Source organism: Callithrix jacchus, chromosome 14 (assembly GCF_049354715.1).
Source record: "Callithrix jacchus isolate 240 chromosome 14, calJac240_pri, whole genome shotgun sequence".
Classification (NCBI taxonomy): Eukaryota; Metazoa; Chordata; class Mammalia; order Primates; family Cebidae; genus Callithrix; species Callithrix jacchus.
Window position 1 is genome coordinate 69,848,808 of NC_133515.1, and position 27,896 is coordinate 69,876,703.

Genomic DNA, 27,896 nt, shown 5'->3' on the forward strand with positions numbered 1-27,896 from the left:
CAGCCTGGCAGTCCTATCTAGGGACTGCCTAGAACAAGGGAACCCAGACGTGTCTACACTAGAACCAAGACCCGCAAGATACATGCCCATGTACCCTGTAGGTGTATTGGAGCCCCCCCAAAATGCACTCCTTGCAGAACTAAGTACAAAGAAACTGCCTAAGCTGAAAAGAAATACCTATGCTATGCAATACACATGAAAAATACTGGACACATACCAATGCACTGTACACACATTTATATCAAACACACACACACATCCTTTTCTATGCAGACCGTGACTGAGTGTTGAAAGTTCAACATCCAGAATTGCACATATACATGCCCACAACATGCATGTCCTTTCTACAGGGAACCTATATGTTAGGTCAGAAAGCATAAAGCATAGAGTATTGGTATTCATGCAGCCCTGCTTGAAAACATGGGATATGAGAGAGTGATACATAATAGATAGCAGGATAGACAGATAAAACAGGCTGCTGACACCCAGTAAGGCCCAGGCTCGCCAAAACTAAAGGCTGCTATGGAGTCTGATGGATGGTTTTCTGCAATACAGAAGGAGTGGGCACTGGATGGCCTAAATCTGCTTTCTCTGCACCGTGTGTTGAGATAGGAAATCATTTTAACTTCCAGGGGTCTCCTGTCCCCCAGACAAAAAGGCACCTGCTCCCTGAAGTGCTCTGCCTAGGCAGGCCCTTCCAGGAGTCACCCTCCAGCAGTGCCACTCCTTGCCTTTCATCCGTCAGCTCTGGTCAGTTGAGTGAGCAGGGTCCGTCCAGACTCTCCACACTGAGGCAGGCACTTCTTTGGGCTTCCAGGCCCAAGCTCTGTGTCAAGTGTGTGACTATCTGAAAGCAAGGGTGGGTAACAGAGTTCCTCATCCCAGAGCAGAGGCTCAAGTTGGGTAGAATCCAGGCAGCCCCTTTCCCAAATTCCTACCACCTGGGTCAATATTGCCTGAAATGTGGCAGCCCAGGGAACATTTTTTTAAGCAGTGAACATACACAGAGATTCTGACACAGTGTGCCAAGTCACAAAACTTGGGCGCTCGGGAGGTCAGCTGGATGCTCTGGTTCTAAGCAGGGATGCACTCAGGAACCATCCCGGTCTTGCAAGTGCTCGCCCTGGACATGCAAGGTCCCATGGAGCATTCAGGGCATCTCTGGGCTAGACAGTGTCTCTGCCCAGCCTGGCCCTCCTAAACCCCCTGGCACTGCTGGGGATGGCAACAAAAGGAAATCAGAAGTCAAAATTAGTCTGGAAATTGATGCAAAATTCCAAGCACGTTTCTCCCTAATCCTCCACTCTTTGGAAATTGGATTTTCAAGTAAAGGCAAGTTTTCTGAAATTACCTCTTTTGCTCCTCCTTAGGTGCAGGCCGCCCTGGCCCAGAGCGACAGAGGCACCGCCAGCCAAGCTGTTCCAGGGAATTGTGGGGGCCCCGCCTGGGGCGTGGAGGTTTGGGACCAGGGGAACATGGTTAGCAAGAGGTGGTGGGTTTTTTTTGGTTTTCATTTTAAAGTATAAACCAACTCAGAAATGTCTTAGGGGCTCAAGAGACTCCAGCTGAACCCCAAAGATGGGAAGAAATTTCAGGGAGACAGACCAAGAGCCATAAGGCAAGTCACACTGTCACACAGACACACACTCAGAGGTGAGGAGGGGAGTCCATCCTGATTCTAGGCCCTAAACTCTGCAAGCGACCTCCTCCCTCACTCCCCCTGCCTTCCCCACTCAGGTCACTGTGCCCCCCCCCATCCCTCATCCCCAAAAAACAAGACAAAAACCTGTCAGGTCCACTCGGGATGGATGCTGGGGTTTGGTAATCTTGTATGTTTCTCCTCTTAAAAAACAAAGCAACAACAACTGAAAGACACCCAGCACACCCCAAGGACCCACAGGGTCTTGGCAGGTTACAATTCCGGCTGAATGTGCACTGCAGTGAAGAGGGCCTGGTAGCTCTGCGAAGAAACTGGCGGTAGCCTCCCGCTCCCAACCCTTGCACCCTCTTTGCCTTTTTGCTCAGAATCCAGCTTTGGCTCTTTTCTGAAGGGCCTGTTCTGGTCTTCCCAATGCCCTCTGGGGAAGAAAAAAAAAAAAACCTCAGACCCAGCCTTGAAATTCTGCCCTGGCTCAGGTGAGCAAGAGTGGAAGCGAAGGCCAAGCAACCCAAGGCTGCAGGCCAGGGGTGGACAAAAACACAAGTCTCTGGGAGTGATAAGAAAATGGAGAATACTGTATTTGCTTTAGAAAGTTTTTACATATAGATAAACACGCAGTTTAAGATAACAGTAAAAGCGCCCTACAGGGAGTGAGAGATACCTCTGAAGCTGCTAAGAAATACTGGAAATAGCTTTTGCATAAGAATACTACAATCTCACTCTCCGCTTTCGCTAGCGACAGGGTCCTTCTTCCTAACCCAGGCCACCAAGCCTCTCCTTGACTGCCAAGTCGACGCCGGGAGCACCGAGTGGGAGGAGAACCCCAAAAAGAAAAGAGACAGGTGAATGGGAAGGAAGAAAGAGAGAGTGAGAGGAGAGAAAGAGAAAGGGAGAGGAGAAAAAGCAATATCATATACAGGCAATTTCTACACATATATTACAAACTGGGAAAATGACCGATCATTAAGATATACATAATTCATATAAAATTTTGAAATAAAAATAAAAATCTGTTACAGTCATAACTATTCTTTTTCCACATTTATAACCAGTACCCACACAGGCAGTGACAGAGTGGAGAGAAAAAGGTGCTTAGAAGAAAATGATTGTCTGCTGAACAAAAAACAGAAGATTGCATTTTGTTTGACCAATACTTGGACTTAAAAACAGAGAGAAGAAGAGAAAGAGAGAAAGCGAGAGAAAAAAAGAGAGAGAGAGAGAGCAACAAAAGGCGAGAAACATTTGCTATTTCCCTCTCCAGTTCTTTTTTTTCCCCCGTCTTTTTTTCTTATAAACAAATTCGGAACGGAGATGGCGATTTTATTATTTTTTTTCTTTTTGTCTGTTTTGCTTTTGTCCTCTTGTCCTCGCGGTGGTGATTGGTTTTTGTATAGTCGACTCTTTAAATCATTTTTAACTAGAGAGAATATTTTCCCAGATACAAATAAATCGTCATGCAGGTGGGGTGCCGGGTCCATGGGAACCGAAAGGAGAAGCCGTGCTTGTCCTAGAAAGTATACAATTGTCACCTCTTTTAGGTTTTCTGCCCGCAACATCAGCGTTTGACTGTCTGTTGGCGTCGGGGTCCTTTGGGGTGGCCGTAGTGGTAGATGGTGGTTGGGGGTTGTTGATAGTTTGCGGTTAATTTGTTTTCTTGTTGTTTTATATATTTTTGGCTGGGGTGGGAGTGTGTGTGGACTTGTATGTGTGTATGGTTGTGTATCCTGATTTCGGTTTGTTCTGGGGATGGAGGAGGAGGGCTAGGAGGAGGAGGGGAAGGAGTGGGGGAGGAGGGGAAGGAGAGGGAGGAGGGCGGCCTTGGCTATCATACATCACATTCCGAGTCGCTGGAGGTTACCGAGAGGATGGAGGTGCCGGTGTCCGCGCGCTCCGTCAGGCTGGACACACTGGTGGTCGGGCTGGCCGCCGTGGACGGCGACTCTGCCGAGCCGTGCGTGGGGCACCCGGGCTCGGCCAGCGAGCGCATGCCGCTCGGTCCAATGGCCTGGTGCTGGAGCCTGCGGGAGAAAGAGAGCCGCGCCCGCCGTGACACAGAGGCCCGCCACCCCGTTCCCCGCGCTGCCGCTCCCGACTCCGCTTTCGGGAGCGTCTCAAGGCTTCTCAGACCGATGCTGGCCTCGGAGGAGAGCAAGAACCCGAGGCCGGCCGCCTGGAGAGGCCTGGATGTCAGCGGCAAAGTACGCCACGCCCTGGAGAAGCAGAAGTCAGAGGAGCCAGGCGCTTCTTCCCTCCGCAGTCCCTGGGGCTCTTCAGACTGAGCCGGCTGGCCTGGGACCGGTCGAGTTCCCTCAGTAACCCTGTCTCTGCTCCCTCAAACACACAGCCAAAGCTGCGGGTTCCTCACTGCCCGGCGGGTCTCCGGGTAGAACCGCAGGCTTTGCTCTCTGGATCCTAGCGGAGAGCGCAGGACCGGGGGTAGAGAAAATAGAAAAGCTGGCGGAGGAAAAGTGGGGAAAGGGAGGGAGACAGAAAAGGGGCAAAGGAGAAGGCAAGCGAGGAGCATTGAGCAGTCTCCAGCTGCCCTTTCCCTCACCGGGAACCTTCTGCCTGGACCTGGTATCTGGAATGCTCTCCAGAAGGAGGCCTTGGCTTGACCCTGGGCGCTCCCCTCATCAGACGAAGAGTGAGCTCCAATGCAGTGGGGGAGAGGGCCATGGACTCAGGTCTGGGCCGCCTAAACTCAAACACACCTCCAGAAACTCACACCCGGCCCCCACCCACAGGCAGCTGTCAGCCGCTGGGGGCCCTGCTCCCTGAGGTACACCAGGCCCTGGGCCTTCCTGGCTGGATAGAGACATAGGCTCCACACCAGGGCTTTCACCCAGCTTCCTCTCTTCCTTCTCCCTTCTCTCCCCAATCCTTTCCTCTATCCCCTTCTTTCCCTCTGGTTCTTCTCCTTCCCCCAGGCCCAGCTCCTGTGATGGTCAAGCCCTACACAACTTTGTGACTTTGTGACCAACTTGCCGGCAGCGAGGCTACTCCTGCCCTCTTCCCAACTTAGAGGACCTAAGGGATTCTCTTCGGCTGGGGCAGGAGGGCCAGTACATGCACAGGCGCGCACACGCGCGCGCACACACACACACACACACACACACACTAGGCCTCTCCACTCCCAGCCCCGGCTCTCCAGCTCCAGATCAGGCTACGTGCAGCGTTGTGGAGGAGGTGGCGGGCGGGGGGGGAGGCGGGGGAGAGGAAGAGGCCCGATGCGCAGTGGCCTTCGTCTTTTTTCCCTTGTGATACGGACCCGGGCTCACTTTCCTCTCCCTGACGCTCGTGGATTTCTCTCGGGGTTTTGCAATGCACAGAAATAAGAACCAGATGTCAAGGAGTGCTTTCCTTCCCTCCCTGTCTCTAGGCTCCAGAGGATCGCCTAGCTGGCAGCAGGGCTGAGGAGGCAGGCACCGGTGCCGCTCAGGGCGAAGGTTCCCAGGGGCCTGGATCAGGAGCTGCGGGCACTCGGGTCGCACGCACACACTCTCCGCCCTGAAGGAAGCCCCTGTTGGGCAAAGCAACCAATACACCCACAGCCCGCCCACCCCCTCTTCCTCGCGTCCCGGGCAAGCGGAAACTTTCTCCTACTGGCCGGTAATAACGGCTTCTCTGGCTCTCGGCGGCCGCTCCGCTAGCCCCATCTCAACCCCTCTCCCTTTCCCCGGCCTCTGAGGCTGTAGCCAGGCCGCGGGCCCCGCGACTAACCTGTTCTTGGCCGCCGCGGCGCGGTCGCGCTGCCGCCGGTTCTTAAACCAGTTGCCTACTTGTGTGGGAGTGAGGCCGGTGGCCTGAGCCAGTTCGCGTTTCTTGCTGGGGTTGGGGTAGGGGTCCTGCAGGTACCACTCCCGCAGCAGGCTCCGAGTCCGCTCCTTGAAGCAATGCGTCTTCTGCTCGCCGTCCCAGATGGTGCGCGGCAGCGGGAACTTCTTGCGCACGCGGTACTTGTCCACCGGGCCGAGTGGGCGGCCGCGCAGCTTCTCGGCCTCCTGGTAGTGCGCCTCGAGCCACATGGCCTGCAGCTTGCCGTGAGACTCCTTGGTGAACTTGTGGTTCTCCAGGATGTGGTAGAGGTCGCGGAAGTTGCCCGTGTGGAAGGCGACCACGGCGCGCGCGCGCAGGATCGACTCGTGTTTGTTGATGGCCTCGCACGCCCCGGGGGCCACGGGCAGCGACCAGAGGAAGCGGCCCAGCCGCTCGATGTCGCCCGTCTCCTCCAGCGTCTCACAGACGCTGGCCACCTGCTCCGGCGAGAAGTTGAGGGTGGGCAGCTGGAACATGGACAACTCTTCCGGGGGGGCCCTGGAGCCGCCGCCGCTGCCGCCTGCTCCGCCAGCACCGCCGCCTCCCGCAACGTTCCCGCCGCCGCTGCAGCCTCCCGCGCCGCCGCCGCCTCCCGCACAGTTCCCGCCGCCGCTACTCGCCAGAAGTATGGAGCGGTGGTGAGAATCGGCGAAGTTTGGCAACAAGAAGTGGGAGGAATAGAGGTCTAGGGGGGAGCGGAATACCATGGACTGACCTGAGAGGAGAGGAGAAAATTCAGGGAGAGGAAGAGAGAGGGGAGGAAGAGGAGGAGAGGGGCGATGAGGACCAGGAGGAGGGAGAGGAGAGGGGGGAGGAGGAGAAGGAAAGGAGGGGGGAGCAGGAGGAGGAGGGGGAGGAGGAAGGGCGTAAGGGACACCCACACCCCACACACATCCACACACACACACACCCGCGCAGCCACATAGAGAGGGAGGAAGGAGAGCAGCCCGGTGCGCGCGCGCAGAGAGAGAACCAGAGACAGAGAGGGAGAGGGAGAGAGGAGAGGGAGAGCCAACCACCGCCGAGTCAAGATTCAGCGATTCCACCGCAATCGCCCTAATGACAACAGCCTCATAATATCTCCCCTAAATCCACAGTGAGTGCAGCATTGAAACATTTTGTTTCGCTTTTCTATTGGTCTGTGGCGTGTCGTTGTGGTGTTGCCACGGTAACCACTGCCAATCACTGTCAGCCCTGCCAATCAATACCGAGAACGTAAGGACGGTTTTACCACTTAGCCAGAGGGCGGGGGGAGAGAGAGAGCAGGGAAGGAGGGAGAAGAGGGGAGTGAAGAGAATTTTTTTTAAATCTTTGCAACTCTTAATCTCGCTACTTCTCCCTCCTCTCTCTTTTTTCTCTTCTCCCTCCCTCTCCTCTTTTCTCTACCGCTGTCTCTGAGCCTTCTTCTTCCCTTTTCCTCAAAGAAGTTGATCCAGAAATTCAAAAAGCCCTGGGCACAGAATTGTTGAATGGGATATGCAATTAGAGCGGGGATTTTGTTGGGAGGCAAGAGGGTCTCCCAAGCTTCACATAGGCCAGGTCGGCAGGCAAGGAGAGAAGGCTGACCAGCCCAGCGGGCACGGTTTGCACATGGTGTGCACGTCGGGCCGCCTCTTTCTGCCTATGTGAGCACTAATAGTGGCAAGGAAGAAAGGGGAGATGAGATCATGGGGCCCACCAAACACCGACCTTGGCCCAGCGGGCCTTGGCGCCAGCCAGGGATCCCGGACTCCGGGGGCACCTGGCGCCAGGCAGCCTGAGCCCAGTTCCCAGGGTGCTGGAGGCTGCTCTTGCCTCCCCCATCTGTGCCCATGGACCAAATTCACCTCAACTCCCTCCTCATCAGTTAGGTTTCTCTTTATTCCCTCTCCAGCCAAGAAGCCTGGATTGCCCCCACCACCCTGTATTTTAAAATAACAGTCCAAACAGTACACTTCTTTCCATCTTAAGAAGCAACTCAACTCTTTGTTTCCTCCCAGAATTCAGCTGCCTCTCTGAGGAGTGGTGGTGGTGCTGCGGGAGCGAAGAAGCTCAAGAGCCCTCTGGACCTGGAAGAGCCCCACAGATGCCCACTCCTCACCACACAACAGAAGGAGCTCTGGTCCTGCCTGTCAGCCCCAGAGGGCACTCAAACTTTGGAGGCCAGCCACCCGGATGAAGTGGATAAGGCCTGAAAATTGATTGTTTGCTCGTATTGTAAAATAATAATAATTACTATTATTATTCTAAAACTGTCTAATTTCTCTAGAGAAAGTAACATCGAAAGCCTAAAACAGACCCCAAAAGGCCCATAGAACACAGCGGGCCCTCTCTGCCTCTGGCTACCAGAGCCCCCAGGCCAGGCATGGGTATTTATTCTTAGGTATGTTGCTTTTAAGAAGATGTAATCAGCATCTTGAGTCGGGCCTCCCTTTGTGAGGCTTCTGTAACTATGGAAGTGTGATTTACGCAGATTTGTCGGGGTCAGAGACGTCTTTCCCTGAGCACTGTGTATATTTAGACAGGACTCGGTTTGGTGTTAAAAAGTGTATATGTTGAATGGATTCACACACAGTAGCCAACAATGACCACATTGTCGGCCCGTGTACAACGCGTATTGAAACGCAGCGCCCAGACTTCAACTAATCTGCCCTCAATAAAGCTGAAATAATTATCCTAAGCTGCCTTTCCAGAAGAAAAATCATTGAGGAATTCAAAACTTTTTTTTTTTTTTTTAAAGATCTTTTCTGCATTCCGATGCAGATCTGGGGGCAAGGCGCCGGGTCCACACCACTTTGGTGATCTCAATGAGGAAAGAGAAAGAGAGGTTGAGAGAGAATTTAAATGGGAAACCCAACGTGACTGGGGCTACGAGTGTCCCAGCCCCTAAACCCCGAGCCGGAGCCCTGCTTAGGCCCGACTCCCGCAGTGCCAGGCCTCTGAGGGCCGGGGAGAAGAGCAAGCCGGGAAGTGCAAACCTCCTCGGAGGCTTCGGGGTGGCAGGGAGGCTCTGGATCCGGCGAAGGGCCCACACTGGCTCACTTGGCCAGAGGCAGCCGTGGGGTAGCAGATCTTAAACGCGACGACTGGGACAGAAAAATATTCCTCCAAAGGGAAGACCTGCCCAGCCCCATTTGAGGGCTCTCTCCACTCCGTATATATTTCCTTTCCTCCTGGCCGTGAGTCCTCCACTCAGCTGAGAAGCTCTGGGTGGTCGGTCACTGAGGGCCCAGAAAGAGCCCAAAGGTTGGGACACAAAAACAGACACTTCACGTTTTCTTCCCGATCCCTTTCTCTGGTAGGGGAAGGATTATAGGCTGAAGGGTGGGAGGGGGAAGGGGCAGGAGGAGGAAGCGGGGGAGGAAGGAATGAAAAAGGGGAGGGGAGTGGGTATTGTACCGCGTGTAAGGGGAGAATTCCTACGGGTGGGTTTCCGAATATTGTGTTCAACTTTTTGAAAGCAGCTCGTGACCCCGAAACTGCATCCCCCGGAGCCGTGGACCCCGGCGCCGGGCGGGCGGGTGAACCCAGTCAGTCCCCTCCCCATCCCCGCAACCCCCGCCTCCGGGTGGGGGCGACCTGGCCTCTCTCAGCCGCCGCCGGGCCAGCCCCGGAGGGAGGCTGCGCAGGTGCTGCGGGCTCTGCCGAAAGCGCTGAAATAAAAAACCATCGCCACTCAGGGAGAACTGAGGCAAGTGGGGCTGAGACTCTGGCGACACCCCCGCCTTCCAGCCTCTGCCCCAGCGTCAGCCGCCCTGCTGCACCCTGCCTGTTCGGGTGGCGGCCGCGGCTCCGGAGCGCGAAGTAGGGCACAGAGCTGCGGCGAGGCGTGCTGCTTTGTGCACCGGGACCCGGTGGGGCGGGTGGCAGCCCCCAGCTGTCCAAGCCTCCCAGCAGAGCCGAGCTCGGCGCCGCACACCGAGCCCACCTCGCAGTCCAGCCGTCGCTAGCGCCTCTCGGCTCTGGACTGAAGCTCTACTCCCACCGCCTGGAGCCGGTAAGTTGAGAGAACCGAGAGCAGGGCAGGGAGGCGGGGCAGCTGGTCCCAGCACCGAGGGCCGGACTGGCTCCCGGTCGGGCTGGAGGCGCAGGCTCCGTAGGGTCTCAGTCGAGGGATTCTGAGTGTGTGTTTGGGTAGGAAGCAGGGCTGTGGAGCACCAGAGCTCCCCCTCCCAAATTCCCAGGCGCTGGGCACTGGGGAGGGGAGCAGGAGCTCAGGGACCTTGGGTTCCAGGGCCCAGGTTGCCTTCCTTGCTGTTCTGGGAACCGAGCAAGCCCAGTGAGAGAACTGGGAAGGGACCCTGGGGGACTGCTAGAGGAGGTGGCGCGCGGAGGGCGCCTGCACCCTGGGTCGCCCAGAACGGAAATACTCGGGTGCAGAGGTCAGCTTGCAGAGCCCCTAGGTCTCTGCTTTCTGGCCGCTCTGACTGCGGGATCTGGGACTTGGCGCCAGTACAGGCCTAGTCACCTGTACAGAACAAATTCGCTGTCGTGGTCCCCACTTCAATCCTGGCCCCAGAGATCGAAAAGATCGCCTTCAGGTGGGACAGGGAGAAGAGACGTCTTTGGGGTTTAGAGAGTGTTCTCTTTGTATCCGGACCCACAGGACATTTGTTTACAAATGTCAGCCGCAACCCCAGCATTGGGAAAGTCTCAACCACATCTGGAGAAAGCCCGAGAAGTAGCCCACTCTCTTCTTGTTTTGGGTTACAGGGAAAGCCAACCGGTCTGCAGGCCTCCGGGAGAGGAGGATCCGAAGGGCTGGGCCAGCTGCACCTACTTGGCCTCGCTCGGCTCTAAACGGCAGACCCAGGAGGCCTGGGGATGGTTTGCAATGTGGGGGCAACGCCCCTTCCGGCTCCCAGGACGTCCGGAGGCGGGGGCTGGCCGGGTGGCCCACAGTCTGGGCCTCCCCACAAGCTGCAAACTGAGGCACTCGGCGCGGGCGGCCGGGGAGGGCGCAGGGGAGCGCAGCACGCAGGCGGGGAGGCAGCGAAACCCTTCAAGGACCCCGATTACTTTCCTTTGAAAAACAACAACAACAACTGCTCTCTCCCCGCACCCCCGCCCCCCGCCTTAGCCTCGGGGGACTGGCGCTCCAAGCAATTGTCGCCCTGGACAGTAAACACAGCTCAGTTGCCTCAACTTTCTCCCTGCATAAAAGTTCCTGGCGTGCGGGGAAATTTGAATATTTGATCAGCCCCTTTGAGTGACCCTCATTAGTCCGGCGCCCTGCTAAGGTCGGGCATTGCAAGAAAGCTGCTGGGCCCGGCATTTGTACGCCTTGTTAGCGCAGCTTAATGAAGCCGCCCGGACGGCTCAAAGACGGCCTCGGGGCCAGTGGCGCGCACCTCTCGGCACCCTGCTCTGCCTAATGAGCCCCGCCGCCCGCTAAAGGCCCCTCCACCCCCCACATTCTCAAACAAGTGAAGTTTGGCTTCGTCTTGAACCACAGCACCTCCCACTGCCAGGCCCAAGAGGGTGGGCACACACCCAGCCTAGTTGCCTGCGGTGACCCAGCCCCAAGAGAGGGGCTGAAGACTTGGGAGATGTGAGCCAGACTGGTGGGGGGGTGGGGATGGCAGTGGAGGGAGAGGCTATTGCTGCCTCAGGATCCAGCCCAGGGAGTGCACTGCCAACTTCTCCCAAGAGGACCAATTGCAAATCAATTAGTTACTCCAGTTCCTTAAAGGTGAATCTGGACTAATGTTGAGGTGCTTGAGGATCAGCCTTCCATCCTCCTGCCACCTCAAGTTCCCTTGGTTTCCTCTGCCCAGAGGCCACACGCTGTTTCCCAAGGATCCCCTTCTGAACAGCCAGACCTGGTGTACCAGGACTTGGATTTGAGAAAGGGTGGGCAGCTCCCCTCCCTAACCCATCATTGCCTCCACCATCCACAGAGCCCAGGCACAGGTTATAACAGGTGGCAGTAGGGAAGACAGGGACCACAGCCTGTCCTGCATTCCCCCTCAGCAGAGGGATCCCTTCTCTGGCTTCTAGTCCCTGGGAGGCCTGAAGAAAGTGCTTTAGGAAGGACCACCCTGCAAGACTGGCCTGGCAGCCTGGCAGAGAGGCAGAGAGCCAGAGTTCTGGAAGGAAGGGAAACCGAAGCAGTCATCTACTTCGCCTTTTCTTAGTGGGGCAGCTGACATGGCTGGCCAGTAAATGTAAGACACCCTCTTAGAAACTGTGCTTGAGTTCTCAGGAGGACTTCCCTTTCTGTCTCTCCTCTCCTCTGATGCCCTTTTCCCTGGACAGTTGGAGCTCAAGGTCCCTCACTCCCTCCTTGCTTACCCAGCTCTTGGGCCCTTAAGGGTTACTTTTGGGGGGAATTGATGCTATGGGCTTGGGAAGCAGGCTGCTGCCAGATCCACACTCAGGACTTTCTGGACCCCACCCCCACCCCCAACACACACGCCCAGAATCCCTGAGACACACAGTGGGCCTAGTCAGGTTGGTAACCTCAGGACCCCATTCCAGGGTAAGCATCTCCCGGAGGTCGTGGGAAGGAGCCAAAAGGCCAGGTTGGCCCTGGGATCGAGAGAGCCCTCCAAGTCCATCTGGTTTGCTTCTCTTCCTTTCTCTCTCCCCAGCTCCACTAGCGTGCCCTGCCCCATTTCCCATCCCATAACCCCTAACTCAACCCGAAACTGGCAATCTTCAGGCATCACCTCTGAGCTGGGCAAAGGCGGTGCCCGGGCCTTGATCCACCTAGAGGGCTAAAGTAAAGACAGGGAAGGGAGGGGTGGGCACTGCTGGTGAGAAAGGGGACCTGAGGCGAGGGTAGAACTCAGCCCTGTGGCCTCGAGGCCAGGCCCACCGGCTGCTCAGGGGAGGAGGCGAAGGGAGGGGGCTCGGAGTCCGCAGGCAACGGTCGGGGCAGCAGGGACCTCAGGCGTCGGTGTGGGGGGCTAGATCGGGAGGAGAGGGGAGGGGAGGCGGGGGTCGGGGGATCGCGCAGGGCGGAGGAGGGGTGCGGCTCTTTAAGAACCACACGGCTGGCGGGAGAGGCGCGCGGCCCGGTGCTGGTAGAACACTGACCCCAAAGGGGATTTAGAGGGAAGAGAGTGGCCGGGCTCTGGGGTTTTGTCCGAGGGGGCCGGGAGAGGCCGAGACACAAGAATAAGGAGCGGCCGCGGCATGAAAGGCTGCGAGAAGCGGCAGCGCTGCTGCTCTTGACTTCTGAGCAGGGCTTAGGGAGCCTGCCCCGGCTTAAGCCGACATGCTGGTGCTGGGCCCTGAGCGCCGAGTCCGCGAGCTCTGAGTCCCGAGTCCCGTGGAGGCGTGGGATGAGGGGGGCATCGGGGAACAGGGCAAAGTCTGTCTTGGCTGTACAGCCGCCTGATCCGAGCGCGGAGCTGCGAGCCTGACCGGCCGCGTCTGGCATGATCAGAGAAAGAATTTTCTTTTGCCAACTTTGGCTTTTGGTTTTGTGTGTCCACCTTGCGCAACTCCGGAGCCTGCGGACCCCAAAGGGATTCTCAACAGGTGGCCGGTAAGTCCTTTTAAAGAATTCTGTTTATATGGTCAGCCCCTCCCCGACCTTTTCCTTTTTCTCCTCCCTCTTTCCCCTTCTGCTGGCCCGGATTCCCCTTGCTCCTCCCGCATGCGACGCCTGAGGTGGCGGTAAGGGAAGAGGCGCCCTTCCCCTGGGGGTCTTTGGGTTCGGGGTTGCAGCCCAGGAGGCCTGGCAGGCGGCCCCCAAGGAGTTACACCCAGTACCTCCAAGTCTCGATCACTCTTAGCTCTTTGGTCTGGGCCCTGGCGTCCTGAGAGGCGGAGGGAGAAAGAAGGCGCCGCAGCACCTCAAAAGCCGAAGTCCCCAGGAAGGGGGATGTGGGACCCGGTGGCCGGGCAGTCTTTGTGTGGGGGTTTACGGCGGAAACAGAACTATTCATCTTTTATGAGAGGCCCGGGATGCGGCCCGGGGGAGCCCGCGCCAGCCGTACAATAGCCGGCAAGAGAGCGCCTTAGCAGCCGGGGCAGGAGTGGGGTAGGGTGGGGTAAATCGGGGTGGGGGAGGGGAGGGCGAGAGAAGGGGGAGGGGAAACAGAAAGGCAAAGGGGAGAAATCCAGGGCGTCCGAGTGAAAAGTCGGGAAATGTTCCCAGAGAACGCCAGAAACGCGCGCGCGCTTGCGGGCGCATAGTCTCTCTGTCTCTTTTCACACACAGACACACACACACACACACACACACTCTCTCTCTCTCTCTCTCTCTCTCTCTCACATGCTCACACTCATTCCACACAGGGAGCCCACGCACGCGGTTCCTAGTCGTGCAGGGTCGCATGCCCGGGCATCCAAAGTGCATGCAGAGTAAAGCCGCCCTCCCTCCTCCGAAAGCCCTCCCGCCCAGCCATGGGCTCCCCGATTGGGGAGCTAGGAGGGTCCCCGGGGCTGGGGCAAGGGGAGGATCTTACCTGCGGAAAGGTAAGGGAAGCCGGGAGCACGAAGCAGCGGCGGATAAATATTCATTAGTATGTCTCTCCTTTTAAGCCGCGCGGTGCGCTCTCTGGCTCCTATCTCTCTTTCCCTCCCTCCCTCTGTCCTCTAGTGAGGCTCTCTCCCCCTCTCGCTCTGTCTGCCCCCCTCCCCCTTCCTGCGAACTGCCGGGTGGATCCCAGTATAGCTAACCTGTTGGGAAGCCTGAGCCGCGGGCAGCGCCTCCACAGCTGTTTGCTTTCGCTCTTGGGGCGCGCGTTTCCCCATCCTCTCCCCTCTCTCCTTTTGCCCAGCCCCTCTCCCCCTCCTAAATTACTACATCATTAGCTTTATTTGGCGGGAGTGGGGGGGGGGAAGAACAGCGCAGCCAAACGCACCTCCCTATAGCAGGGTGAAAAGCCGCTGCTCTCCGAGGCAGCTCCAATTCCATCCTTACCCCAGCCTCACCCATCTCCTTGTCCCTAGCCAGTTTTGTTTCTTTTTCTTCTCTTTCCATCTTCACTTCCGTCCTGTACCGACCCAACTCCCTCACCATTCCGCCCTCCCCCGTCACTACCAATACGGATTCCAGACGGGGTCGGCAGGGAGATGCCAAGTGGGTAGGTCCAATATGCCAAGGTCGGGACTCCACCCTGCCATGGATGTGGGAGTAGCTCTCCAGGTCCCTCTTTCCTACGTAGGTTTTTCAGCCTGACCCTTAGTGGACATCGGGGCAGCTTGGGCCTTAGAATCAGAGCACCAGGGCGCACAGCCAGGGCCTCAGCCCTCCAGGCCTCAGGGACCTGAGGACACAACCACCGACCGTCGTACTGACTTTCTCCCTTTCCAAACAAACTGATCTGAGGTTAGCAGCAAGTTCGCATCATTCTCACGAGAAAACACATCTACAAGATTCTAGGAATGCACAAGGAACCGCTTCCAGTCGCACGCGAACACGTGTACACACACCACAAGCCTCACCCCCACAGACCCGTTCCCGCTGGCCTCTGAAACAGGTAGGCGCGCGGGACCGAAAGGCTAATTCTGAGCTGAGGAATACATCGCAAAACCACCCCAGGAAATTCCTGGCCACTCTTGTTGGCCCCCATTCTTCCAGGTTTAGGCCCCTAGGATGCCCCAGGGACCCTGAAGGATGACGAGGCCCCAGGGTGCTTGGGGGTGGTCCGGGACGCGAGCTCGGGCGGCCAGCTGAGCGCTGCGTGTTGCGGTAGGGGCTGGAGGAGGGGCCAAGGGAGGCGGGCCCAGGCCAATTCCAAGTTACAGCTGCTCCTGGGAGGCCAAGGAGAGTTTTGCCCCAAAACGTGTATACCACTCGCCCCGAGACGCCACGACCTCCCCCAGACAGAGCCCCAGGGCTCATTCAACCTCGAGGTGGCTTGGGTGATGGGTGCAGTCGAGAGCCAGGAGGCGACTTCGAGACCACCGACCGCCCATTCAGCCCAGCCCAGCCACGGTTCACCAGGAGAGGTCCTAGAGGATGGTCCTATCTTTCCCAAAGAATGACGGGGCGCAGGATCGCTCCTTGTCCCGAAAGGTTAAGAAATTGGGCTGATGAAGGTATTTAAAAGAGGTCTAGAGCGCCCTGGGGCCGAAAGCCGTGTCAACCTCACACTCCACCCAAAGTCCCGCGTTTGCACGTGCACACCTCCTCCTCCTCCTCCCCATGTAGACCCAGGGGGTCGCGCACATATGAGCTCAGACTCAAGCTGAGTCACCTGACTATGCATGGAACATACAGGCAATCGTACTCGAATACATACGGGAGAATTAAAGGAACACTAACAGAAGAATTTGAGGAATAAAGAAGTGTCCACGGGCATAATTATTTGAACGCACGGGTGCACATTCAGTTGTCCAGACGCAGACAAAAGTCACAGTGCCCGCGAGGAGTGACCCCAACCACATGGGCAGATAGATAGGAAGCCGCGACCGGGGAGAGCCGGTCCAATGAGGACGCCGGCCGGCCGCAAGGCCAAGGGGGCTTCCTGCTAGAGGGACGTTGGCTCGGAGGGAGAAACTTTGTTGAGCCGACTGGGTGAATGAAAGGTTTCAGGTCAAGTCTTGGCCACTAGAAAGAAGCAAGGCCTCATCCACCCAGAGGCAACCTTTTTGCCTTCCTCTCAGCTCTGTTGGAGATACCCAGAAAAGGGCCATCCGGGAATGATTCATTTTGACCGAGATTGTTTTTATTGTTTACTTCTTAAGATTTTTTACTTAGAGGATTGCATTCTTAAGGAGGATTTGGGTGGAGTGCATACAAGTTCTCACTCACTACTGGGAGATTCATAATTCTTTATGGGAACATTTAGCTCTAACCGTGGCCTGAGAAGGTGGAGGGCCCTTATTTTGCCCCTTGCACCCTTCTTATCCTAAACTTGATCATTCAAAAGGATGCTCGCCCTCCTGCCCCCATCTTCATCCCAATATCCTGTATATCAAATACGTTTACAAAAGAACACACTTCAAAGTAAACCAAATTACATAGTTTATTTAAAAACATTTTGTGTGTGTGATATATGGGGAAGTTCTCACCCCCGGTTGCGCTGTCTGTGGCTGAGCACGTTTTCACAGTGGAGCTGGAGGGTTGCAGAGAGGGGTTTCCAGAGGGGCTCTTGGGCGAGTCCTGGGAAACTACTCTAGGCAGGCTTGATTTTAGCGTGAGCTCCCCCTGCCTAACCAGTTCTAGTGGCTACCTACAGGATTCCTGTAGAAGAGGCACCCCTGGAGCAGGGGTGCCCTCCCTTCCACTTCACCTCCCTTCCCAACTTTCTCTCTTTTGAGCACATGTTCTGAGCCTCCCTCTCTCGTCTAAAGTGGAGTGTAAGTCCGAGAAGATTCATCTAGACAAAGGAGGAGGAAAAAAGAACTTTCTGGGCCAGCAAGTCGGATGACCACCCTCCAAGGGGCAGAGGAGGGTCCATTTTGTGAAGAAGAAATGAACCACCCGGAAAACGCCACAGGAGGACATGTTTCTGCAGATGTAGTTGCCCTAGAAACAGAAGACTATCGGGGTGCGAGTTGGGAAGAATTTCTTCTCTTTTGGGGGCAAACACTAGGTCCTTTTCTTTTTTAGATACAGTTAATTCCTGGAAATTTTAGCGAGTTTGTTCTTGTGGACGTTTTGAACAATAAAGGGTGAAAATCACTTTGGAGTCACTTAATCTTCGTTGGAAGGGCAGTTTCTTACAGAGACATTCTTTCACCAGATTTGTTTTTCCTCGTTCCCAAATGAGATAGTTTTAAAAATCAAAGTCCACCTACTAACTCACCTGGGAAAGAGACTGCGACAGAAAGGAAGATAAATAAATAGACATCACTCTCAAACTCAGTGTAACTTTTATTCCCGGTAGCTGAGATTCAGAGCACAAAAAAACAAACTCGTTTACCTTTGAGCATTTGCCCTCTGTTTTGGTCATTTATCTACAGCTTTCCCAATAATTCATCTCAGCATGTTGAAGTTGGAAATGTTTGCTATTATTTTCAACCATACAAGGTTCTTCCAACTCTGCTTCTTTGGTTTTAAAAACGGTTTGCGTCTACATAGCTATGCCCGTTGCAACATTTACCACTCAAGCAGAAAAGCAGCTAGTTTTCTCATAGCCCCAAATGCCCCGTGTACAGTCACTGGAGCGAATTTATTTCTGTCTTTCCCAAATGCCCTCGTCACCTCTGCCAGGGCCACAGGCTCAGGGCAAAACTTCGGAGGTTGGAGACCTCTTGAGTGTGTGGATCGCTGTTACTGTTAGTATTTTTGTTGGGGGAAATCGTGCTCAGTGATTGCGTGCGGTTCTCTCTCTACGCGGACCAGGGTTGCCTGCGTCTTCCTGAGCAGAAACTCCTAGATGAAGCTAACCATTTCCGCTGCCCGGGGCAAAGGGCTGAACGGTGTTGTCGGGTCTAGGGCTGGGGTGGGAACGTGAGGAGGGTGGGTGGGTGGGGGAGGGGACAGTCATAATCTTCAACAATAAATTAAAATAACCTGATACCCCTTTAATCCCTTCCATCAACAGTGTCAACGCGCTAGAGAGGCCGTCTCACCTCCAAAGGTGTCTTCACTCCCGGAGGGCCCGGGGTCCCAGCCGCAGTCCCACACTGGGCCCGCGCGCCGGATAGGAGGTGCTCCGACGGCAAAAATCCCATACATTTTTAACTACAGTGATTACTAAATTAATAGCAGGCACTAAGACAGATGTCAAAACGTCTTGAAAATGTTTATCTGTGAATAATTGAGAAGGTGGTGGGACGCATTATCTGATTGTGTAATGAAATATGTATGAGGAACAGCTGTTTGCAACAGTCCCCTCCCGCCGCCTCAGCCAAGGCCCTTCCCTAGGAAGCAGGCGTCGTGGCGAAGTTGGTCGCCCACTTCCGTCCACTTGGAAGTCCTCTTGGCCCCTCCCCGGCCGCTGGCAGAGTTGTGGCTCCAGCGCGCAACAGAGTCGCCCGGTTTCCTGACGGACAGCAGCCTGGAGTCCTCCTCAGCCTCGCTCTGTGGGCTCCGTGGCTGGGTGAGGCTCCACCGCCCGCTCGCTGTCCCTCGCGCCTTCGGGGCGGGCCGCGGGCTCGGCCTGCGGGGACGCAGGGGAGCACTGGCCCCGGCGGCCGCGGAGGCCTGGCGTGCGCCCGCGGAGCGGTGCGGCCTGCTCGGAGGCGAGGCCCAGGAGCCCCGCGGCTCAGCAGGGCGGGCCTGGGGTCACCGAGGGGTGACGGGGCTCCCGAGAGGGCTTTGTTCGCGCTCTGGCCACACTGCGCACTTCCTTCCAGCCCCCCGCGGCCCCCACCCGAGGCTCCGCGCCCCGGCCCTGTTTGTTTTTCCAGCCCCGCGCCCTCCACCCCGACACGCAAACAGCCCTCGGAGCTGCGTCAGCGGCCCGAGGCCGCGGCCCAGGGCAGGCCTGAGTCTAAATGGGGCAGCGCGGCCAGCCCTGGCCCCGCAGGAAGTGGTGTGAGGGAAGAGGGGGCTCCAGGGCCTTCCTGGCGCGAGAGGGGCAGGCGAAGGCCGGTGGGAAGGTGGCCCAATAGGGCGCACGGCCTGGGTGGGCTGCGAAGGCCCGAAGCCTGGGCTCGGAAGGATGCGGGCGGCCTGCGCTGCTGCCCGTGCCCTGCCGCGGTCCCCGGCCCCCTGCCCCAGCCGGACATGGGAGGCGCGGCAGAGTGGGGGTGAGGAGGACGGCAGGAAGGGCCCCATCAGGACTGGGCCTTGAAGGCAGCGTCAGCCACACGGACAAACCCGGTGCCCGGTGCGAGTGTGCAGGCCCCCTCTCCGCCTTCCCCGAGCTTCGCACCGCCCGAGACCGCGTCCCCGGCGCGGCGCCTTCTGCAGCTCCCAGCTGGGCTGTCCTCGCCCGCGCCCTCCGCTTCCACGACCTCTCGGCCCCTCATCTTCCTCAGTTCCCGGGCCCCGTCCCTAGCCGCTGGCGCCCGGGAAGCCTGGCTCCGAAACGGTCGACCTCGTTGGCCCTTCCGGCCCGGCCGTCCTGACCGCTCCGGGAGTGGAGGAACCGAGTCTGGCTTGGCGGCGCCACGGCGCCCCGACACCCTGCGCCTTCGCGGTCTCCCCCCTGCTGACTCAGTCGAGATGCGCTCGGGCGTTCTGTCTCAAGCGTCGCCCTTTTACCTAATCCCTTATGCTTTTATTCTAATCCTACACATTACAGTTAATCTGTAATGATACCGATTCGGAGGAACCTGTTGCTTCGAGGCTCGGCAATTTGTAACCTTGGAAACAGTTTTAAATAAAGATTGTAAGAGTGATGTCAACTGTGTTTATTCTCCACGCGGGGGGTGGGCTGGGGGCAAGGCAGCCCTCCGCGGAGAGGACGGAGTTTCGGGAGAAGGGGGCGAGGCGCGAGGGGCAGAGCCGAGCAGCGACCAGGGGTCGGGGAGGCGGAGGAGCAGCCAGAGCCGACTCTTAGTGACTTCAGCCCGGCGCCTGGGATCTTTTGAGTTTTTCTTTCTGGGAAATGGCGTGGTCTTAAACCGCCAGGCATGGGGAGGAGGAAAAGGATTTGCAAAACTGCGGAAAACTTGGTGAACATGAGCTCCTGTGTATCCCAAATTAGCATTCAGCAGGGCCTTGCGCGCTTGGATCGCTGAAGCTGCGGAGAGCAGAGAAAGGGCGGCTTGCAGGACCCTTGGGCTGCAAGAAGGCAGAGCCGCCTCGGTTCGGCTGCTTTGCGCTTCGAGCTTCCTCCTCTTCTAAGCGCACTGGCGGCAGCAGCAACAACCAAAAATTGCCGGCATACCAAAAGCAAAATTAAACATAATTGCTTTTATTTATCTATTGCTTTCATATCATTAAAATATTTTTAGTTACATTGTATAAAATGGCATCCACTCTGATTATTACCTGCCATAGCTGTTGATCTGCTCCTTGTGTATTCAGCACAGCAATATTAACAATTAAGAAAAAAGCACATCTTATATGTTGTATCTGTCAAGATATGTTACAATTTTCATTAACAAAAAAACATTATTCTTGTTGAAGAAGCTATGAAGCATATCTTTCACAAGTACTTTATTAATAATCATAGTTGTCAAAAAGAATTAGATATGCATAGATTGTAGATGCAAAGGAAATATTAGATGCACAGAATAAAATATACAGTGGGACTGAGACATAACTATTTTTCTTTTTTAAAATAAATTTTACCGAGGTGAAAAAAAAACCCTAAGCTATTAAGCTTACTTAAAAGATGGCTTTGTTGGTTTAATTATACTGTAGTTATTTTATAAATATGTTTCAAAGGAAGCTTGCCATACTGCATGTCAATGAGGAGTGTAAAAAAAAAAGCTCACAAAAGCTGGTGCATACCAAATACCAAATTTTAGTCATTAGCATTCCTATTTATTACAAACTAAAGGAACCTATTAACAGACAAGAATTTCTATTTATCTAGCATTACAATGTTTGCCTATTAAAATAAAAAGGGCAAAGTATATATGTATTTTTCCCCACTTGGACCTATATGTTCTCCCCCCACCCTTAAAGCTTACGGAAAGACTGGGAGATGTTTCTGATTGAAGAAACTCGATTCTACAGTGGGAATGAGCCAGAGGGCCCAGAACCCCTCGCTTTAGTGGTGCAGCTTAATGCTATCCATTCGGAAGCTAGAACAGTTCAGCTCTGGGACTGTGCAGCCTGTGGAAAGCTGTGTATTGCCCACAGCCTGTGAGGGGCCCTTTGTCTTATAATTTGTGTTATGAGCATATGCAAATTATTAATTGTTGCTCCTCGAAGGGAGGGAGTGGGTAGTGATGATAATACTGCTTTTGTTTGGATATTAAAATTTCTTTAAATGCTCCCAAGGTGGGTGTACTTCTCTCAATGTGGATTCCCCTAGCAGGAATTCCCACCGCTACAGTGAATACATGGGTATCAATTCTAGAAACAAGCACACATAGATTTGTATCATTTCAAAAAACTTTCTTTGAGCAAAGGTGGTATTTCTGTTCTCACATCAGAAGTAAATGAATATAGAAATATATTTTTTCTGAATGCCAGTTCGAGAGGGAAAACAATGTTTCAGCCATCCTTACTTTTAGAAACTTTAAATACATTTTTCTTCTTAAAATGGAAGCAAAATTTTCCCCCTAATTAGGCAGGGAAACAAATTTTAAGGAACTGAAATAAAATATTTGAAATGATAAGAAAGGGTTATTTTGAATTACATTAAGTGAGTTTTGTGTATTTTTAAGGGAAAAAGTAGAACTTCTTAAACTCTGTTTATTTGTCAAGTGACTCAAAGCACAGGTTCTTCTGGCCTGATATTTGGCTCTGACAGGATGTATTCTGCCTGCCTATGGGACTCTTTGCATTAAAAGATTGAAAATTTTTTAAGAAAAATTCTTCCCTGAAAGGGCCACACGAAAATAATAGGTATCACAAGGAAGGAGAGGAATTCTGAATCTCTGATTTTAAAAAGAAAATCTCTTCATCAAAAGTCATTAACATGTGCAGATCTCATACAAAACCTTATATTTCAGTAGCAAAATTGGCTGTGTGGGGTTGGTGAGGCTAGGTATTCTTTTCCCTGTGACTAGCTAGGCAGAAATAAGAAGGAAATTATAATAATTCCTACACCAAACCTTTCCCACTGGGAAATAGTACAAGTTACTGCAGTAAGACAGAAGCCTGGATGCCTCAAGGCTGGCAACTGCAGAACAAAATGTGAATGTTCTCCATTTCTATCCCACTCTATCTGGATGCAGTGTCAACTCCCAAATCTCTGAGGCATATTTGACACAGAGGTGGGGAAAATAGCTTTGCCAGCAAAGGCTACATCTGCCCAATTGGTTGGATAATTCAGCTCCTATTCCTCCAAATTAACCAGTCTAATGTTGCCTGCATGGCACCCAGATTATCCAGATGGACCCATCCACTTCTTCCCCAGCCTCCATCATTGGTACAACCTTCATCAAATGCCGAATCCAGACACTCTCAGTAGCCAACGAGGAGAAGGCTGCTTCCCATATAGTCACACCAAAGTGGTTTAGATATCAATGTGAGTGAGAGACAACCCAGTTTTCGCTGCCTTAAATCTCATTTTAAAGAGCAGATTAGGAAAGACTATCTCAGTGATGCAGAGATAAGATCGAGACCCTTTTTTCAGGGAACTAACACTTGTTGGGGAGAAAGATGTACCCAGTTCAGGATAGCACAGAACAACACAGTTTTATGGGTGTCCTTGGTTGGGAGCACACAGGGAAGCATGGGAGAAATGTTAGCAGGCTTCCTGGAAGAGATGGAGTTTGAGCTGAGCCATAAAGATTCAGTGTGATTCTAGATGGTAAAAAGTATGACTTCTAAGCAAAACTGCTATCCAGGTAAGATATTATGTCAGGCCTGACATAACATAGGCATTTAAAAGTGCCTACTTGAATGAATGAATACATGAGTGAAGTTATGGGGAAGTCTGATAATAAATTCCTCTGAACACTTCTCATTAGGATGGCCTGCCTGCAGAGTTAACCTGAAATTTGCTTATTTATCTCCCACTTTACTATTGTATCTTTCCAGTCTTTCAAGGACAGGGGAGCTCAGTTTGAGATTGGGAATGTCTAGAGCCGATTAAATGATGCCCATTGCTACCCTGCAGTAGGTGAAGTTTCTTGCTCAGAGGAGGCTTTTCCATGGGCAAATGTCCCCTGAACTGATGTCCTGTTTACATTCTTGCAAGAATGAGGGGATTACTGCAATTCTAAGGAGTTTTGTATTTTTAACAAATCTTCCTCTTGTGGCAGCAATTTAACATTTTGTTTGAAACATCCCAGAATGCAAAATGGTTAAAGGGGGCTTGTTAGGTTTTTATTCATAGAGCAGAGAAGAGTCCACTGTAAACAGCCGCTGGATTAAAAACAAGGAAACCTGCTACTGCCACTAATTAGTGGGTAAAGTAGCTCACCCAAACCAGCTTTGCTTTTTCTCACTGAAAGACAGAGACAATATTGGCTACGCTTGTCTACAGACAAGGCTTTTGTTTTAGTTCTTTAAAGACAAAACAATAAGAAGGTAGGTTTTTACATACCTCTAGCCTCCGGCAATTACAGGATTTATGTGATATTAATCAATTATGAACAGTTTCTTTTCACTCCAGGGAACAGATGCTCATTAGCTTGAGCTTTAAGACACAAATTTTAAAATTACAGCAACTAGGAAAATAAAGAATACCGGCACAACGAGAAATCTGCACCCATATTGTCTTTTCTTTGGAACATGCTTTTATGCTTTAGTAGGTTTTGGGGTCTGGGACATGCAATCCACACTGGGACACAGCAGATTTGCGCTTTAGAAAATGCCTTAACTGAGTAAAAGTATAGCCAGGCTATATTATGGATCATTGTTGATACGAAAGTCAACAAGTTGAAGGCAATTCAATTTCAATAATAAGCAGATGGCTTGTGAGTTCCCCAGACCCAAGTAAAGTCCCTTCTATGGGAAGCACCTAGTTCAAAAGGAGGAAACACCCAGAATTATGAAGAACTCTGCAAGGAGTGTGGCTGAAGAGAAGCTAGCTTCCAACCCCTCCTTCCTGCACCATCCCTCCAAGTTCATCTGAGGGAAGCTCACTTTCCCAGGAGCCCAACTTTTCCTGGTTGTAAGATGTGTTGATTTCCAATGTACGCAGGATAAACATACGGCAGAACAGTGTGAAGAGGGAAGTGTGTCCATTAGCACATTCAGGGACAGAGTCTGGGATGTACATTCAACAAAGGGCTTCTTGTATCTGAGCCCTATACCACAGCATTGCACCAATGAAAACTGAACTGACCTCAATTTGTGTGGGCAATGGTGTGTGTGTGTGTGTGTGTGTGTGTGGTATCTTTACAAGGCCAGATAAATTTGAGCTACCCTGTTAAACTGTCTTGGTATAAAGGAGGAAAAAAGTATTGGATGACCTCGTATGTATTAAAGAGGAGGAGGAGCCCCCAGAGATTAGAAAATGAAGAGGGGCTGGAATTTTATTTTAATTAGTCTCACATTCCCTGGAGTGCTTTTCTGAGAATATGATCTTCTTTCCCATTTACTTCTCTGCAGCAAAGTCTGGAGACTCACCAGGCTGAGGAGGAAGAAGGGAACATCTCAACCCAAGCTGAATTCAAGATCACTTGGCCCCACCTTCCAGAAATCCTAAATCACAGAGAGGGCAAGTTTTGGCTAGGTCACCAAGAATGAACCAGAAGCTGAGTCCATTACTTCAATCTTCACATTAACCAGAAGACACATTGAAAATTCGTTTCTTGAGTGAGAGACTGAAAACTTGGCTCAAGGGTGCCTCCGTTGGGTCTTCTCTTGATGTGGCATGTGAGGACCGCATCCCAGCTCACATCTGCAGCCATTCCGGGATTACACTGCAAGGGAGGCTAGATTAGGAGTGGGTGGGGCACAGAGGGGTCTGCCGAAACAGCAAAAGCTGCAAACTGGAGCAGGAAAAACCCAGAAAGTATGTCTCAGAGACAACCAGTGTCTGCACGTACTAAAGGAAGTCACCTACCTGGAAGAGAAGGGGTTAAGTCCTGCCCAGAGTCACAGTGCTGACGTCCTCAGAAAGTCTCCAGCCTCTGTAGCAACCTATATTGTGCGTCAGTATGGTTGAAAACCCTTCTTCTATCAAGTTTAACAACTTTCCGGTGTAACTTCTGAGAGGGCTGATTGCTTATTCATGTGGAAGCAAGACGCCCAGTTCATTTTGCCCGTTTTTGCTACTCTTTGTTGGGTTTGGGAGGCTGTTATGGTAGCTGCAAATGGCTTCTCAAGTGACATTTGCTGACATTCAGTGAAGTACATTTATCAGTATTCGCCAGCTCACCTCTACACATGCAATCCATTTTGTTTTGTTCTTCATAGCAAACTCCTTTCCGATACCTGTGCCCTGAAAATGATAAATGGCAAGGTGGCATATTTCTCAAGCTGCACTCAAATGTCACCGTGAAAAATCTTTAATGGACTAAGTGTAGCTTTTCACGTTACAACTTGTCAGGTACTGAGAAATTCTAGAGTTTCTCTTTAATCCACAAGTCTTTGGAACCACACATCTGCAAGCAGAGACTATAAGCTGCACCAGTCAGACCTGGGCAAGCAGAAACCCAGGAGAAAACATCTGACATCAGCTAATTCTTTATCATCATCATTATTATTCTCATCCCATTTTTGCTTCTTCCTTTCCTACTCAGAGGATATTTGAGGTACGAGCAATCTGTTACTCTGATTAAGTGGGTGACAGCCCACACCAGGCCACCAGGCAGGCTTATAATCCTTTCACACATTCAACTTTCTCCATAATGGCTTTATTCTTTTCCTCCAAGGTTCAAAATCACCATGACTTCTCCCCTGCAAAAAAGAAAAATAAAAAAAACCTGACTCTGAATCATAACTCTTGGCTCCTAAATATTGGCCATATGAGCCATAATTGGGTAGGCAAGAGGTATCTGGTATGTCTGGGTGGAAGAGTTCTTTCTCTTGTCTCCCTGATGATCTGTTTCAGAACACATGGCCATCCTTCCAATGGCTTTGAGTATCACTTCACCACCAGACAGACCTGTCTGTGTGCCTGCCTACTGCCATCATCCTCCTCCCAGGATTGTGGCTTATGGGCACTCACTCACCCTTGAACATGGCTTGTTCGCTCCAGTTCTCCCTTTCCAAATGCTCTCAATCTCCTGAGCTATGCCACAAGAGGGATTCAGCCCTTGCCCACCAGCTATGGTCTGAATGTTTGTGTCTCCCTCACATTAATATGTTGAGATTTAACATGTGATGGTGTAAGAAGGTGGGGACTTTGGGGCTTTATTAGGTCCTGAAGGGGGAGCCTCATAAAAGAGGCTGCCTTGTCCCCTCCACCATATGAAGTACCATCTTTGAACTAGGAAACAGGCCCTCACCAGACGTCAAATCTGCTGGTTGCTTGATCTCAGACTTCCCAGTCTCCAGAACTGTGGGAAATACATTTCCATTGTTTATGAGCCACTCAGTTTAAGGCATTCCATTATAGCAACCCAAATGGACGAGGCCACCACCACAGTCAGGGGAGAGCTGGCTGAATTGTGCATGTCTGTGCTGTGTCCCAATAAAAGCACCATAATCGATGAACATTGATTCTGCAATCCATGTCTGAAGGTCAAAGGAGTTGGGAAGGGGGGATCCTGAAGCCAAGGAAAAGCACTGTACTCCCCAAAACTGTGCCAGCCAGGTTTACCTTTTGTAAGAAGCTAAAGATTGAGATGTTTTAGTTTTACTTCTAGCTCCTTAAGCCCCACTCAAGCTCTAATTCTGATATCTGCTTCTGGACTCCTTAGTACGGGCCCCTCCCAGGCTCCCTTCTGTTTATGTTCTTTTTTTCTAGCATCATCCTTGGCTTTTCTTCTCCTTTAGGTTTGACCTCCTGTCTCCTGGGTTGAGTAACCATCCCCTCTGGCTCCTGACCCCCTGTGGTCCCTCCAAAGCCCTCTGTACAGGTCTTTCGCCACACAGAGGCTCAACAATCTAATAATCTTAATAATCTAAAATTGTAAATGCCACACTTTTTGTGTGTGTTTATTGTGTCTCGGTTTTGAATTTTTTTGAAAACTTTGAGTTATTCCAGAAGGGATCAGATAAATGAGAGAAATCAGTTATAATCCCAGTGGCCAGGCACGGTGGGACAGAAAGAGTGTTGACACTTGCTACCCTTGCAAGGCAGAGGGCAGAGGACCCCAGGTTAACTACCTAGAGTTGAGACGGATCCTGGACTAGCTCAGGCCCTGGGATACCTGCACCAATTGCTCTCAGCAGGTCGAGACGTCACAGAAAAAGAAGACAGGTCAACTCTTTACAATAATGTCTTAGCCCTGAGGAAACCATTGGAGAGTGACAAGAGGCAGCAAACAGGGTCCTATTCATAGTGGCCATGGTTTCACCAAGCAGAGAACATACCCAACCAAAGGGACTTCAGCAAAGCTCTTTCTAATCTGTACTCTGAAATGACTAAGTAAAAGAGAGCTATCTAGAGTATATGAGAATGTTTTAAAGGCACGCTTGCATTAATTATTGCATACAGACTGTAATTATGCACTAAAAATGAAGGCTGTTTTATTTGGGTGAGTAAACTGGATGTGAGGCATCATTACAATTTCTTGGGTTCTGAAAAGTGCTTCCTTCACTTTCGTCATCTGAACTCCTCAGCCTTCCAGAGCACCCCCTGCACACATACATACATTCTCTCTCTCTCTCTCTCTCTCTCACACACACACACACACACACACACACCTCACCCTATCTCAGGAGACCCAACAGTCACAGATCTCATCTGGAGTCCAACCCTTAATCCAGGTATTATAATCACCACGAGAGACAGTGAAATCTCCATCGATTTTGGAAAGAACTACTCAAGTATTTTTTAAAAGAAATAACAGAAAAAATTAAACAGCCAATTGAACAGCCAATAGTAAAAATAGGATGTGGCTATCTCCTATATTTTGCCATTTATGTCTAAAATAATTCATGGACATGCATAAAACATCC

At 52.5% G+C, this 27,896-nt stretch overlaps 2 protein-coding genes and 1 pseudogene across 4 annotated transcripts in view; 1 reads left to right on the forward strand and 2 right to left on the reverse strand.

Annotated features, from left to right (window-relative positions):
- Positions 1-2,214: 2,214 nt before the first annotated feature.
- SIX3 (SIX homeobox 3) lies at positions 2,215-14,000 on the reverse strand. 3 transcript variants are annotated; one of them, XM_035272665.3, is made up of 4 exons: positions 13,876-14,000; positions 5,381-6,191; positions 3,519-3,678; positions 2,215-3,167 (listed from the first exon to the last, which is right to left on the reverse strand). In XM_035272665.3, exons 1-4 carry the CDS (start codon positions 13,928-13,930, stop codon positions 3,078-3,080), a joined length of 1,116 nt encoding a protein of 371 aa, XP_035128556.1. In that variant the 5' UTR covers positions 13,931-14,000; the 3' UTR covers positions 2,215-3,077. The 3 variants fall into 3 exon arrangements, with proteins under 3 accessions (XP_035128556.1, XP_035128557.1, XP_002807587.3); XM_035272666.3 differs by lacking the exon at positions 13,876-14,000 and adding an exon at positions 6,387-6,580; XM_002807541.7 differs by having other exon boundaries at positions 2,215-3,678.
- Positions 14,001-17,224: 3,224 nt separating this feature from the next.
- Positions 17,225-27,896, reverse strand: part of CAMKMT (calmodulin-lysine N-methyltransferase) — a 569,210-nt gene continuing 558,538 nt past the window's right edge. The window contains exons 12-13 of the transcript XR_013526635.1: positions 24,892-25,727; positions 17,225-24,748 (exon numbers count right to left, since the gene is read on the reverse strand). The gene's annotated coding sequence lies outside the window, so the exon portion shown is untranslated. The remainder of the gene's footprint in view (positions 24,749-24,891; positions 25,728-27,896) is intronic.
- Positions 22,266-26,914, forward strand: LOC144579129 (uncharacterized; annotated as a pseudogene).